This window comes from Lethenteron reissneri, chromosome 58, assembly GCF_015708825.2.
Source record: "Lethenteron reissneri isolate LAM-NWPU_2019-01 chromosome 58, ASM1570882v1, whole genome shotgun sequence".
NCBI classification, from domain to species: domain Eukaryota; kingdom Metazoa; phylum Chordata; class Hyperoartia; order Petromyzontiformes; family Petromyzontidae; genus Lethenteron; species Lethenteron reissneri.
Window position 1 is genome coordinate 8933683 of NC_083836.1, and position 16138 is coordinate 8949820.

General features: G+C 44.1%; 1 protein-coding gene across 1 annotated transcript; it reads right to left on the reverse strand.

Annotated features, from left to right (window-relative positions):
- Nucleotides 1–1416: 1416 nt before the first annotated feature.
- Nucleotides 1417–2406, reverse strand: LOC133357542 (olfactory receptor 1M1-like). Its single transcript, XM_061575516.1, has one exon. The coding sequence runs from the start codon at nt 2404–2406 to the stop codon at nt 1417–1419; it is 990 nt and encodes a 329-aa protein (XP_061431500.1).
- Nucleotides 2407–16138: the final 13732 nt, after the last annotated feature.

Genomic DNA, 16138 nt, shown 5'->3' on the forward strand with positions numbered 1-16138 from the left:
CTGATACGAGGTAAGTTCTTGGAAAGGTGCCCAGGTATATCAATTGTGTTAACCAATACCCCATTATTTCTAAGGACATGAACTTTAGCCCAGTGACAGTTTGTCATATTATTTATATAGCTTTTAATAAGAACATATACATTTAGTTTAAAAAATATATAGCAAAAAGGCTAAATACACACTGGAACCACGGGAAGGAATTACACGGCGATTCTGTAACACACAATCCAACACACTGGGCGAAGACCCCGCGGCTGGTCCAGGACACGCTGTGGGGTGATTATGTGGCTTGGCTGGCCTGGGAACGGCTGGAGATTCCCCAGGAAGAGCTAAAGTCTGTGTATAGTATGATAATTGGTTTTTTACCCTTCTATCTGGCAACAAAACTGACACCTTTTTACAAGGAGTCATGTTTGCATAGACCGCAATACCTGCAGTCATAATACAAACAAAAGAACATAACTCTGATAATGTGCGGTCTATGCAAACATGACTCCTTGTAAAAAGGTGTCAGTTTTGTTGCCAGATAGAAGGGTAAAAAACCAATTATCATATTTTTACTGGCAAATGAGGTTCCCATAGTCTGTGTATAGTAGTGTAGTAGTGAATAGTAGTGTAGTGTGTAGTGTAGTGTATAGTAGTTTATAGTGTATATTAGTGAATAGTAGTGTAGTGTATAGTGTAGTGTATAGTAGTGTGTGTAGTGAATGGTAGTGTATAGTGAATGGTAGTGTAGTGTTGTCGTGTATAGTGTAGTAGTGTATAGTAGTATATAGTGCAGTGCATGGTAGTGTAGTAGTGTATGGTAGTGTAGTAGTGTATAGTATTCTTGGTTCTTTCGGTAAAGTCACGTAGAAGGGAAATAATAAAATAAAGAAAAAACAAGAATATATATTTTATTATTTTATTATTTCCCTTCTACGTGACTTTACCGAAAGAACCAAGAATATGAATCACTGCAGTCACGAAAGCTTTAAATCAAAATTTATAGTGTATAGTGTTTAGTAGTGTCGTGTATAGTAGTGTATAGTGTAGTAGTGTTGGAGTCTGTCGCCAGGCAAAGGGACGTCTGGACCGCCACTACTCAACACGCTGCCGCCGCGACCCTGACCAGGAAAAGCGGATTGATGAACAAGCGCACAAACAATCCAACACTGCAGGAGTCGTTATGCAGTGCAGGGCTCAACTGGACGCTGCACATCCCATTGATGTCTCTGCGCAGCGTGCAGACGCAGCAGCGAACAGCAGCATTGCGCTGTACGCTGTTTAAAATTAAAGCTTCGGGAGTCCGATTTCTTGTTGTTAATTGTGTTTTTTTAGGGTTCCCTACAAAACCTCCTAATATGTGCATGACACAGTATATCCACCCACGTTCATGTTTATTATTATGTGCCTTATAACAACACGTAAAGATGTCTAGTTCACTGTCGCCCACACCTTGCGAAGCCGCAGATTGCTAAACGCTTTGGGAATCATCTTCTTCAAGCGGCTCTTGGCCACTTTCCTCAGCTCTTTGGTTCTGAAGAAGTAGATGCTGACATTCGCGATCGGCAGTATGAAGCTGACAAACTCGGCAACGCAGCGAATGTTTCTCGCCTGAACGCTTTGCGAATCCCTGACGAGTCGCGGCACCAGCACAGCGATGAACAGCGAGCCGAAGAAAACCGAGAGCAAAAAGAAGTGGGTGAGCAAGGTATGCACGGCCTTGCGCTTGAAGTCACGCGACCGTGTCCTCTTGCACTCGATGATAATCCTAGCGTACGTGTGTCCTATTACGCACAGCGGTAACGCGTAGAGGGTCACCACGAAGGCCAAGATGTACGTCTCGTAGACGCGCGTGTCACCGATGGACAGACGAACAAACCCCGAGTAATCGCAGAAAATGCCCGGCATCTGCCTGCCGTCGCCTTTCAGCGTCAGCGACGTGACGAGGATCGTGAGCGGCGCGAGGGCGGCCGTCACGAGGCCCCACGCGGTCAAAATCGCGAGCAGCGTCCGTTTACCAGTCACGATGGCGTGGTAGTGCAGCGGGTGGCAAATCGCCACGTAGCGATCGAAGGACATGACGGCCAGAGTGAGACACTCCATGCAAATGAACACGTTGATCCAAAACATCTGCGCGGTGCAGGACGAGCGCGGAATCCGGTTGTCGCCCGTCAGGAGGATGTGAAGCTGTTGGGGCAAACTCACCGAGCAGCCAATGAGGTCAGCCAGCACCAGGTTACACATGAAGGCGTACATGGGCTTGTGCAGGTCTGTGGAGACTGCCACAACCACCAGCACCAGCAGGTTGGCGGTGACGGTGACGACGAACATCAGCAGCAGCAGGCTGACAGCGAGCGCCCGTACGCCGTAGGAGGTTTCGAATGTTCCGAGTAAAATGAAAGTGTTGTTGCTATTTTCCATTGCCTCCGTCAAATGTAATGTGCGATATTAAGGATTTTTGTAAAATTCAATAATCTCTCAAATCCTGTAAGTTCCGAGAAAAAAAAACACCCCCAACTTAACAGACATATTATGCTGTTCATCAAAATAACAACTCACTAAACATTACACTCTCCACTACTGACAAATTTAAATGCATATCGACTCTGACTTAAAAAAAAATTCCACCTTTAATATCCCAGGAACGGGTCCATTTGTCCACAATGCCAACCAATATTGCGCGAATTGCCGTGTGTGGCGTGTTAAACTCGTCCATGTGCAGCTCTTTAGCACCGCACTGCAGGAATGAGATCATCCCCATGCAGGATGGGTTAAACAATGATACTTTTGCCATGACGGTGCAGGTTCGTGAAGATAGGTGAGGACCTACAAGAACATTTTCCACCTTCAAGGCAACGTCACAAGTCAATAAATTATGGGAGGAAACAAATATTGATTGAACGTCACCCACATGGACAAAACATATGGTTCACAACACCCACTACCTATCAATGCAAACCATCACACGAGGTTGCATTGACCACAATGATAGGCAGCTGAGCTGTGTTATCTATATTTGCAATATTGGCTGAATAATTTTAGTTATTTCTACACGGCTGTTTTACCAATGAAAAATATTGCCGTGCAATATTTAAAATTATACGTCACACCATCATTCGGTGTTCAAAACACTGCTCTCAGTCAGTTTAACAACATGGCTAAATCTTGATTTGAAGCCTTCGTCACTGCAGGAATCCATACTCTTTGGTTCTTTCAAAACAAGTCACGTCGGTATAAAAATAGAACAAAAAATAATATATCACGACGTTTCTATCGCAACACAAGCGGTCGTCCGCTAAATCAGCGGTTCCACTGCTGGATTATTTTTTTCCGCCTGAGGACGATCGCTTGTGTTGCGATCGAAACGTCGTGATATTTTATTTTTTGTTTTATTCTTATACCTACGTGACTTTACCGAAAGAACCAAAGAGTAAACATGGCTAAACATCAGGGCGTCTGTGCCCTTGGTTTGATTTGCCATATTTTAACGTGAGATAAATAGGTGCTGTATTTCATATTAAGGTTAAGTAGCTGGAGGCACCGTAATTGCGATGCGCTCCAAGCTGATCAGGTAAGGGTGCGGCTGACCGATGCACTGCTCTGGAATCTTACCTCGGAGGCGGGCCCTTCACAGTAATGTGCTCAGTGCGTTCACCGGCTGCGTATTTATACACCTGTGAGCATCACGTGGTCACTGCGTCTAACGACTTGCGGGTCATGTGCTTATTCATTAATCCTTCAATGCAAAGGAATGTAATTTCCTTAACAACGCCCCTGTGTAAAACGCTTCTCGATGAACTGCAGTTTAATTTGGTTCTCGTACAAACGCGTCCCAAGCGTCTCCTTGAGGTGGCCTGGCAGAGTGGACTACGCGCACTGCCACTGAGCCAACTAACGCTTCACATGGAGGGACAGATAAGTGGAGGCTTATTATCTGCCCATATATTGTGCATCGTGTCGTGTTGTTTGATGAGACTACGGGGCGTATAGTAAGTGTGATTTTATAGTTTACATGCTAGCCTTCAGGTGTATCATCCTAGCCTTCAAGCGTCCCAATGATAATGCAATAAAATTGAGTTAGTCTACCCAACACGGGATAAATAGAGATTCATATAAATGTGCACAAAAACGTGTTGTGTGACGTCCGCGACCTATCGCATTGCAGTAAAAAAATAATGACCGCATCCATAGCTCGTGTTGAACCTGGGAGCTGGCTTGTGAGCTACGCTACCTGATCGCACATGCGCTGGCAGAGGAAAACACTTTTCAACGTATTCTTGGTTCTTTCGGTAAAGTCACGTAGAAGGGAAATATTAAAATAATAACAATAAAACTATCAAATTATTACGACGTTTCGATTGCAACACAATCAATCATCATCAGGTGTGAAAACCACAGCAAGAATTTTTTTTTCAAATTTTCTTGCTGTGGTTTTCACACCTGATGATGATTGCTTGTGTTACAATTGAAACGTCGGGAGAATGTTATTGTTTTATTTTTATTTTCTTATTATTTCCCTTCTACGTGACTTTACCGAAAGAACCAAGAACATGAATTCCTGCAGTCACGAAAGCTTTAACTAGAAACTTTTCAACGTGTTTTACAACGTCCCCTGTACATTGAGCAGTCCCCCCCTTTTTTAACCTCCTCCCGTTCCCCTCTCAAAGCCTCGCCTCACCTCTTCCCTCCCCTTGCCCTCCACTCCTTGCCGTCCCTCCCCTGTCTTTTCCTACCCCTCTATCGTTGTTGTCACTCGTTCAGCAATCCTTGTCGCACGCTCCTGCCAACGGCACTGTTAAATTCTGTCACCGTTGTGTAAGTTGTTGCTCAGTGCCTTGAGCGAAGGCGCTCGATATAACTGTACAATTAGATTAGATTATTTTGTCAATTATGTTCGGTAAGGCATCGCATAGTTTCTACAACTTGCAATATTCACACTAACAATTTGTACAAGTTACAATAATATTTATTCTAACCTAATTATTACATTGTACACCACCGTGTGCGTACTGAAAAATAAGAATAGGTTTAACCCTTTTTGGCAATTAAACAGCAGGTGTTGAGATGTTCAAACACCGTGGAATCAAGTCTGCATTACCCCACACGTACTTGTGGTGAACATGCAAACAAACATGCTCTGATAATTTTTGCAATGTCTTTGAAACTGATTGGCCTACACCAGAGACAGGGCCTCTCTCACCAGTGTTAGACCAGAGAATGCTAAGGCAAACAGCACAAAGACAATGCACGTATCAGAGCAATTATAGCGCGGAGTGAGCAGCTATACCATGGGATACCTTTTTGCCATTATGAAAGTATGACAGCATAAGATTAGTTTTACCCTTTGATCTCATCAACCATCGTGCCTCTTGGAATCACTGGTAACGCTTGGCGAAAATCACCAGGAAGGACAACAATCAAACCGCCACGAATGTCTTGCAGTATTCTGTTGACGTGCTTATGCATCATCGAGATGTCATCCCAGAATGACGCTTTAGCTTCCAGCAGTACTTTGGCCTTTCCACTTCCTTTCTTGATGTTGCAAACGGGCACTTCATTATGGACCAAGTCCATCTGGATTTGAAGCATTGAATGCGCTGTTCGTCCACCAGTCATCAACGTTGCAGCGATGCCAGAAGATGTAACAGCAAGTGCAATCTTCTTTTCTCCTCTGATGCGGGCCAGCAACAAATTGATCAACAAGGCTCTCCGGTTCCTCCAGGCGCGTCAATGAAAATTACTCCGCCTTTGTTGCTGTAATATCGTCGTAGAACCTTTGATAAAGAGTTTGTTGCTCTGTATTCAACAGTGACTCGGTTCTGCGCCACATAACCAAGCATTTTGTCACAGTCATATGACAACTCTCGACGCATTTCTCGAGTCATGTTCACTGCTTGCTGTCATGAAGGACTTTTCATGCCGATCTCCGACAAAGACTTTCCAATCATCTCCAAAGAGTATCTTCAATCATGATAAGTGCCTCATTATAGATGTCATCAGTGACTTCCAAAGTCATTTGAGGATTATCTCGTCGAAGTCTATTCAAAATGTCTTCAGACATGCAATCTTTGTAGCTCTCCAAAAGTGCTTTAGAATTTGATGGTTCACAAAACAACAGGATGACTGTGAAGAGAGTTCAGATTTTTGATGGTGAATCCGATTCCTTCACTTCCTTCAATGGATCGTCCCATTGATTGTCGTTCTCTAGTAGTCCCAATGCCAAGCAAGCTGCATGATACGTGTCGTGTTCAACTCAATCGACTGTTCGGAGATCCTTGAAGCAAGTTGGGCGCAACAATGGAATGATCCAGCGATTATCAATTTCCACATCCTCCGACTTCATTTTGATGGTTGTCGTTTTTCCATCATCTTCAGGTTTACGGACGATGATACAATGGGTAGCCATCTGTTAATGTTTCGTTTCCTTGATGAATTGATGTGGAAATATCTTGCTGCACATCTTATCCTTCATGCATTGAGACTGCCAATTCAAAGCGCCGCAAGGACCATGTTTTTAAAGACGATGTCGTGAAGATTCTTATCGGTGTCCGGATCGGGAATTTCAGCAGAGATGATGGCTTGATTTGAAGCTTTCGTGACTGCAGGAATCCATACATAATAGATCACGACGTTTCGTGATCTATTATTGTTTTCTACCTACGTGACTTTACCGAAAGAACCAAAGAGTAAAGATGATGTCGATTTGATTTGTTTTGAGTACAATCGTCAACCAAATCGAAATGTGTGCATGTGGAAGACCTCTTTTTTGCCACTCGACAGAATAAAGCCAATATTTAACCGAGCCAAAAACTTCGCCTTTGATGAGAAAATTCATGAATTTGATGAGCTTCTGCTGCAAAATTATTGCCACCAAATCATGTCGGTTCGTTTTTGATTGTCCGTTAATCAAATTCTCTTCCATCTCCTTGCAATTCGGATTGAACGTGTACATGATGAATAATGACGACTTGCCTCCATGACGAACGTAGGTGATGGCGTCTTGTGCATATTCATGCATGTGTCGTGGCCCTCTGGTATATGTTGATGGCAGAATCACTAACTTGCCGTCATTTTCTGCATTGCCATCGTTCACAATCGCATCTTTCAAGTGAATGTAATCATCGACACGAAGCTTATTTTGGTTCAATCGGATGAAGAGCAATCTTTCAGTCTCAATCTTGGTATACATGTTCTTTGGGTCTTTCGGTAAAGCCACGTAGATAGAAAAATACTAGAATTAATAAAATAAAAATAATAATATCACGACCTTTCAATCGCAACACAATAAATTGTCATGAGGTGAAAAATATAGTGGGAGGGCTGCTGAGGCAGGAAAGAATATATGTCGGGAGCGCTGCTAAGGCAGGGAGTTATACAAATTTGAGATGGGTGTAGCCCAAGGGTCAGTGGGCGGGGATAGAGATGAAATTTGCATGGAAATGTAAAATCAGGTAAATCTTGATATACAAATTGTGGCATAAATTTAGTAACTGTCGGTAATTTAGCAATCGGTTCTCATTCGATCACACTATCGATCGATAGGCGTAGTATGCCATTGCCTGAAACAATTTTTTTGGCTTTATTTGGCGTTCCTGGCTGAACTTGATTGATGTTGATGGTATATCCATCCTCGCCACGTGGAAACATCAGTGGATATTGCAAGGCGTCATATGAAATGTGCGTCTCGAAAATACTCTTAAGGTCACATAGTCAAAACAGTATCACGCTTTTCAAAATAATTTCCAGCAATGATGATGGCGACTTCATTAACTACCGGTGCATTAAAAACACGTGCATGGCCTTGTGCTGATTTCTTGTTTGCCTTAATGATGATCTTTAGGTCTTCACTTGGATTATCGTCAAGTGCCATTTTGAATTGCTGAACGTAGTGATTGTTTTCGTGCAGCAACTTTTGCAAGGAAGCGATCAAACTTTTGTTTGTGCCAGGAATCACAGCACAAAGATGTTGCGCTTCAGTTTCTTCGTCCTCAAGAAAGTAAATTTGTAGGAACTTTGACTCTTCGTTGGGCAGCTATAGGAGAGAGCCAGCTTTGTGGTACACTCTTCCTTGAATTTTAAACGTTGGCATGAATCCAGTTGACTGAGGCATAGGCACAGATGTTCCAAACGAAGTCATTTGAAAACTGCAATTGTTTTTGCGGATCAGGCTTAGATATTTTCGACATTGGATGATCACCATTCATAAGGCTCTTCAATGGCTCTGGCAATTCCGGAAGCTCTGGCAACCAAATCTTTCGACTGGAACAGCACAATCCTGGTGTCTCGCCTTCAAACTTCAGTGCATCGCAAAAAGTGCACTTCAAAATCATGCTGCCAATGACAATCGGAGGAAAGTTTGAATAATTCAATTCAGGATCATAATTGAATGCTTCGTCCTTCAAATATATCCATTTTCTTGCCCGTGAGGTGCCTTGTTGAATTCTCACCTGCTGGAGCGGATGTTTTTCACTCAAGGAAATTCAACCTTATCTCACTTATACCTACGGTCATTTTGCCAACTCGGGAAGGGAATGACGTAGCGAGCTGAAAATAGTCGCGTTGACTTAGAAATTCCAGACAGTACAAGCTGTGCAAATTTAATGACGCCAGAGCTCTGCGTTCGATAGTTTTTGCTGCTTCACACAAACAAACCAATGTATTTTCTGCTTTATAATTAGGAATACCAAATAGATTCCAAACGTACCTGTCCTGGGGGACGGGCTGTGAGTTTAGAGGTCACGTGGCCTTGAATTCCGAGCCCCCGATTGGCTCGGGAGCAAAAGGCAGGAAAAAAATGTATCGGTACATGACGTCACCACGGCGGGAGAAGCGAGAGACGTCAGAACACAACCCCACCATACTCAGGTAACTATTTTAATTAAACTATTTCACTTTTTAATTGTATTTTACCAGGAAAGTCCTGTTTTCAGAAGCGACCTGTTTACCACAAACGATAGCTCAACGAAGCGGGTGACTGAACGAATTTTTGAACTGGCCTCCGCGCCTCAGGGTCGCTGCCTTTGGGCAAGTGGCCATTGTTCACGTTACAAATTAGCATTATTCTTATTATAGCTGACAAATACTCGAAACGCGTGATGTTGATTTTAAATGTGGAGGAGAAAACTAGAGGACCTGGATAAAAATCCATGTCACCATGGGGACAGAAGCACGCAGACTCCCAATATACCAGTGGCGGCTCCTGACATTCCCACGAGGTGGGTCTGTTATGAGTGACCACTGAATTAATGTTCTCATTAAGAAAACCCTCGTCATGTTATTGGCCTTCCCATGAAAGTGATATAACTATCTTAGCTACCAACGGTAGGCATTTACAAACAATACGAAACAAATCAACAAAGCACTCAAATGCTGTCCCCATGACCCTCAAGTCCACACTACACAACTGCTTTGACACTGCCAAAAGCCTCGAGGGTGTAGGCCGTGACCTGCAATATTTGCACAGTGCCACCTCGCGTTGTGACATCGTCTCATTACAGCCATGGACGCCTTTTTCACCGCCCTGAATGGGTCTCAATCGCGTTGCTAAAATTCGAAGCTGCTAATCGCGGTGAACGAAGAGAGAGATCTCTCTCACTCGGACTCCTTGACAGCCGCCCCGAGACCTGCCCAAGGCACAAATCAGAATGTATTGCAGCAGTTTCTAATATGAACAACTTAAAATGTCATCTTCATTAGCCAAATCACGTTGAAAGAATCATATTTAAACAAATTTAAATAACAAAGCAATATATTGCAAAGTATTTTTATGAGAAAAAATATTTCTCATCTCCAGCTGCTTGGTGGGGCGGCCTCTCAACGCCCCTAGTGGACGAGCGGTGCCTGAAATATACAGCACGCGTTAGGGATCGGCATCGAACCCACGACCTGTATACCAGGCGAGGGAGTTAACATCTCACCACTTAAGCTTACTGTCATATTCCTCATCGTCCTTCTCAGGCATCCCACCGTTCTCTGGGATTTTCAACAGCAAGCTGTGGTTTCCACTGGCTCAGGTTCACAAATCAGAATCTTTATTTAGATCGGTAAGAATCTGATGAACTCTGCAGCTCTTTTTCACCAATGTCCAGTAGGGGCGGGTCAAAAAGGTATAGCAAAAACGATACACAAACCGATAGGAGTGCAATCTTGGGCAAGGCAACAACATAAAAACTAAAACGGTCCTAGACCACACCAACAAAAAATTAACCCGTAAAAACAAAGTTTTTCACTATAAATCCTTTATATGCGTGGCGGCTAGAGTCCTCTCGTCCTCTGGCTTGAGATGGCTGCCACCTATGGGTCAGATGATTGTCTGCCAGCATTAAGCAATTGGTAATTAAATATTTTAAAAAATTCCCTAAACAGTGTAAAATTTTGGAAAACATTTTTCACGAATATTAATTGTCACGCACAACGAGTCTGTGTGGAAAATGTCAGCTCGATTGGATCACGGGAAGTGGGTTAAAAAACGACCGAAAGATTTGCACGGTCGTAAGCAAGCAAGCAAGCGAACTTAATATAAAGGATTTAAAAACACATTCCCTCTATAAAATGGCACATGCAAATAGAACTATCGATCCATGAATGAAGATTAAAATTACAAATCACATTGGCAAATGTGGTTGTAACCAGCACTAAGACCATTCCGAGTTGAATTTGTCCCACTGAAGGCCTAAACTGAGTTTAATTATCGGTCATGGCTATAACATCAGTTGTGATCATATTAACTGATCCTAGGCCTCATCTCGGTAGACTCGACCTTAAGTGAGTGCTTGGTGTGGTGTGTAGACATCCGCAGAGAGTAGAAGAATGCGACCACAAGGCTCGTGGTGTGCTGACCTGAATAGGTGCTCATTAACAGCACTTGCCCAAATAGCCTGTGTAGATTGTCGTCTCATTCTGGCCATGGCACGCTGTATGCAGTGAAAATGGACTTGACACTTTCTATAATTTAGCTTGAACACCTTTCATCCAGGATTTTTATGAGGAGATTGTGTGGTTTGGATGTGACAGGACCTCTCTCCTAAACCCTCGTAAAGCAGTCCTGCCCACCAGAGCTCCTGGCACACAGCCGCTCCTCAACGCAGCTCGAACGAAATGAAGAAGCACCGGACTCTTACCAATACAACTTTTAAAAAAAACAGTCACAAGACAACTAAATAATCACAAAACCATCACATTGACCAACCTGCTCGCGTCTACACCGAAAAGTCATCCAACCGCACGTTGAGGTCTTGACTCTGGAAACTCCTCTGGGCCTCGTGCTGGAGCAGCTCACAGCCTCAGACCCCTGAGCTGGACTCAGGAGCAGCTGTAGCCTCAGACTCCCGGGGTCTGATGCGGGAGCAGCTGGTTGCTTCAGACCCATGAACTCGACTTAGGAGCGGCTGCAGCCTCAGACCCCTGGGCTCTGATGTAGGAGCAGCGTGCAGCCTCCGACCCCTGAGCTGGACTCAGGAGCAGCTGTAGCCTCAGACTCCCGGGGTCTGATGCGGGAGCAGCTGGTTGCTTCAGACCCATGAACTCGACTTAGGAGCGGCTGCAGCCTCAGACCCCTGGGCTCTGATGTAGAAGCAGCGTGCAGCCTCCGACCTCTGAGCTTGACTCAGGAGCAGCTTGCAGTCTCAGACTCCTGGGCTCTGATGTAGAAGCAGCGTGCAGCCTCCGACCTCTGAGCTTGACTCAGGAGCAGCTTGCAGCCTCAGACTCCTGGGCTCTGATGCAGTGAAGACACGCATGTCACTAGGTGCAGCAGAGTGAATGCTTGGGAGACTCATGGCCTCCGTACTCGGCGGTACTGTAGACGTTGAACGTTGAACACCCACGGATTTCAGGATGTGATTTAATATGCTCCTTGACAAGCTCAGCAAGCTTTTGTGGTTCGTTTGTCGCGAGCAGTTTGTAGCCACCATTGGACGGATATGGTCGGATCTTGTGGTATCTGTCACGCTAACTAATGTATTATATGCTGTAGCGTATGTTTTTGTTTGACGTCCAGTAGATTAACGAGTTGCAAGAGTCCAGTATCGTCGATACTATTCTACACGCCACCGTGTTGGCTATGTCACAACTCAACAGTGGGCGAATGTGTAGTCGAGTCCGAATGTGGAAATTGCAGGACCTGACCATATTTTGCACGTGATAAATTCAACGACATCATCTGGTGGAAGGTGGTGCCGAGGCTCTTTAGATGAGTAGAATCTTGGAGTCCACAACTCCCACCAATATTTCCGCCTGATCCCAGCTACCAACCAGCAGAACCTCCCATTTCTCTGGGTTAAGCAGCATATCGTTTGGTGCAAACCACACGAGTACCACTTGCATGCAATCGTCGAGGCTACAGAGGCGCTGTGTGTCCAACTCTGACTTCACTGCCATGTACAACTGCGTGTTATCAGCAGAGGTGTGGACTCGAGTCATGTGACTTGGACTCGAGTCAGACTCGAGTCATGAATTTGATGACTTGAGACTCGACTTGGACTTGCATAACAATGACTTTGTCCCACCTCTGAGGTGTGGACTCGAGTCATGTGACTTGGACTCGAGTCAGACTCGAGTCATGAATTTGATGACTTGAGACTCGACTTGGACTAGCATAACAATGACTTTGTCCCACCTCTGGTTATCAGCATACAAATGGAACTTGATGTCGTGCGAACAGATGACATCGGCGATCGGAGAGGCGTAGGTTGGAAATAGCAAAGGCCCAGGATGGTTCCCTGTGGAAGGCTGACCAGGCACGAAACAGGCAACAACTGATCTTCAGCCAGCTAAATGAACTGTGATTGACCATGCAGGTATGACTCAATACATCCCACTGCTGTGGCGGAAATGACAAACCTTGTCATTAACCTCCCGATGAGTATCTCATGGTCGATGGTGCCAAAGGCGACTGACAGATCCAGGCCGACCAACGCTGAGCCACATAAGTGTATACTCTTTGGTTCTTTGGGTAAAGTCACGTAGGTAGAAAAAATAATAGATCAGTGAAATAGTAGTGAAATATCTGTCTTTTGTCAACGTGACACATTTTTTATTGATTGGCCATGTCGGGTGGTGGAGGGTTGTGACACATTTATAAATAACGCGATCTAACCCAAAAACCTTTATTATGAATAATACTGGTCGCGAAAGCCTATGTGTTAAACTCTTGAGCATCAATACACAGGACAGGCAACATCCAAAAAAGATGTAAGCAAGCCGAAATCATTGCCATTCTGAAACCTGGAAAGTCAACTTGCTCTCCAGATACTGGGCCAATATTCCTCTAGTCACCCACCTCCAAGCTGATGGATTCTGCTGTGCTTTCCAGACTTTCTACCATTATCGACCCCCAACTTCCACCCGAACGGCCGTAGCTGCTGTGAACAGATCGTTGTCTTCCCCACCCTCATAGAATCTGGTGTCTAGCGTCAACAGAAGACTGGCGCAGCAACGACTGACCTCCCTGCTGCTGCTGATGGCACTGTTTCGCAACATAGGCTGCTATCGAAGTTGTCCAAAATCATCAGAATCTATTCTACTGTACACCTAATCGACGCAATGCTCAGCAAACAATACTTTCAGGTTACACCTCACTAATAAACATCCACAAGGGAATTCTGAGCAATCGCCTCCCTCAAGGCTCGGTACTAGCACCAATAATATGTAGCAAGTATATAAGTGATCTGCCATGTACATAATCTCAAAAGTTCATACACACAGATGATGTTTTCCTTGCTGCACAGGGTACAAACCTCGGGTAATGTTGTACATACACTTAACAGCCGATCTAACGTTATTGGAGACATGTTTCAGTCGCTGGAGACTGGCAAAATTATTTCAAAACCACCACAAGTGCTTTCCACTTGAACAATTTTGCAGAAGATATCACCCCTGATGTATCCTGTGGTAGCTCAGTGTGCTATGACCCCACTCCAAGACATCTGGATATGTAAAAAGACCAAATGAAGAATCGCCCTGCAACAGAAACTTGCAGGTATAGCCTTGAGGGCATCTCAGTGGATGTGCTGCTTTCTGCCACACTATCACTGATCTACTCAGTAGCAGAGTATCATCCTTGAATCTGATCTGGAAGTTTATGCACAAGCTGTTAGATGCACAATTAAATAACGCAGTGCGCATCGATAACCGGAACACTGAAACTGACACCAATACCCTGGCTTCCTGTTCAGGTAACTATTATTCCACCAAATATCCGCAGACACATGCAAACTGCAAGGGAGTTTGCACAATGTTTTGCCAATAGGCAACCACCTATCCATCATCAACCAAGATCCCAGAAATGTTCCTTGATGCCGACTCAAGTCCTGAAACCCGTTCTGTGATCGCTCTGTCAACATCCTAGAATCCCACTCAAATCCGGAAGAATGCTGTTGAACAAAGTGAAACCATTTGGACATCCAGAATACACACCTAATTCGAGACCCAAACATCGCACCTTGTGGCTTCGACTTCCCTCAAAGACACTGGTGCACGATCGACCGCATTGGAACATCAGTGGGTCAATGCGCACGTGTTCGTAAGTTTAACATTAAAGACACAAGCCATGGTGCAGCTGTGGCAATGCAAGCCTAACTATGGACCACACAGGAAATCACTGTGGTCTGCACTCCTTCAATGGAGGAACAGCAAAACTACACCAACTCTCTGCTGAAACCCTCTCGTAGGTAGCAAACCTCAACATTGTCATTTGGCTTCTGAACATATTTCCGTAACTCTAGAATAGAATAACATGGCAATGTCTGGCCAGTGTGGAACAGTAGGCAAACATACCCTTGAGTGGAAGCCCTTAACCCAACAGTGGTGTGATAAAGCAATAGCAGAGCTATGCCTTCACTTTTGTATTTTACAAAGTGGCAAATAAAAGTTCTACTATTGCTGCTGTGTGAAGGATTGGAGAGAAGAGTGGTGAACCGGCACCTAACTGGTAGATTCTGGCCGTGGCCAGGGATTGCATAATAATGTTGTGCTCGGTTCAGCTCACCGCACCACCAGACTCTGATTGGTTATTGCAAGCAGAGCAAATGTGTACCTCACCTATTTGTAGGGTTGCCACCTGTCCAGGTTTGATGCGGACGGTCGAGAATTTTCACCTGTTTCGTTGGCTGTGATTGATTTGTCCCCAGATTCTGGTACTGATATTTTGTTGAACTTTATCACAGTATACTACACACTATTTTATAGACATAGGCTGACTGAGTAATATGTCCGTGTTTGATTTGTGGAAAGTGGCAATCCTATTCATTCGGCAAGCTAGGATAGCACTCTGCTTTACTCAATAAATAGAAGAAAAAAATAATTGGTAGCTAGTTTTCCAATGTCATAATTTCCCAATTCTGTGATCTATGCCAAGTTCATAAATCGCATTGTGGGTATGTTGAAGTGTGAGTATGTAAGTCATGGTTCCAAAGGAAACTCTGCCCAATGAGTTAATTGAAATATACCCAAGGGAATACGCATATTCATCTTCTTGGTTCTTTCGGTAAAGTCACGTAGAAGGGAAGTAATAAAATAATAAAAATAAAACATAATAAAATAAAATATTATTTTATATTATTTTATTTTATTATTTTTATTATGTTTTATTTTTATTATTTTATTACTTCCCTTCTACGTGACTTTACCGAAAGAACCAAGAAGATGAATCCCTGCAGTCACGAAAGCTTTAAATCGAAATTTAAATACGCATATTTAGGAATAGTCCTGCATTTTCAGTCAGTCAGTTCATATCCTTTATTTAACAAAAAGATTAAATATTACCTATTGAGACACACGCAACAACATTGTCTCATTTACAAGGGCGGCATGTGTTTACATCACGGCCGCCACACACCAAAACCCAGACCTGTTTCTCAGTCAGCCTAGGCCTATCAAAACAGTGTAGTGTACTGTTCAAATGTTCAGTACGAGTCAATTAGCACGGCATCATGGCTGGAACACAGAAGTCCGACCAGTGGAGGTGGGCTGCAGAGGTTTTGTGGCAACATCTACAACCAGACTGCTTAGAGACCTGGGAATTAAGGGCCAGAGCCAGCGTTCGGCAATCAAAGCTGTATCGGAGGCGGCAGAAGGCAGCAGTCAGTGGCTCTGGATGAAGAGGAAAGACCCCAGCTGGGCCCCAAAGTGAGAGGGCCAGGAGGTATGCAGTCAA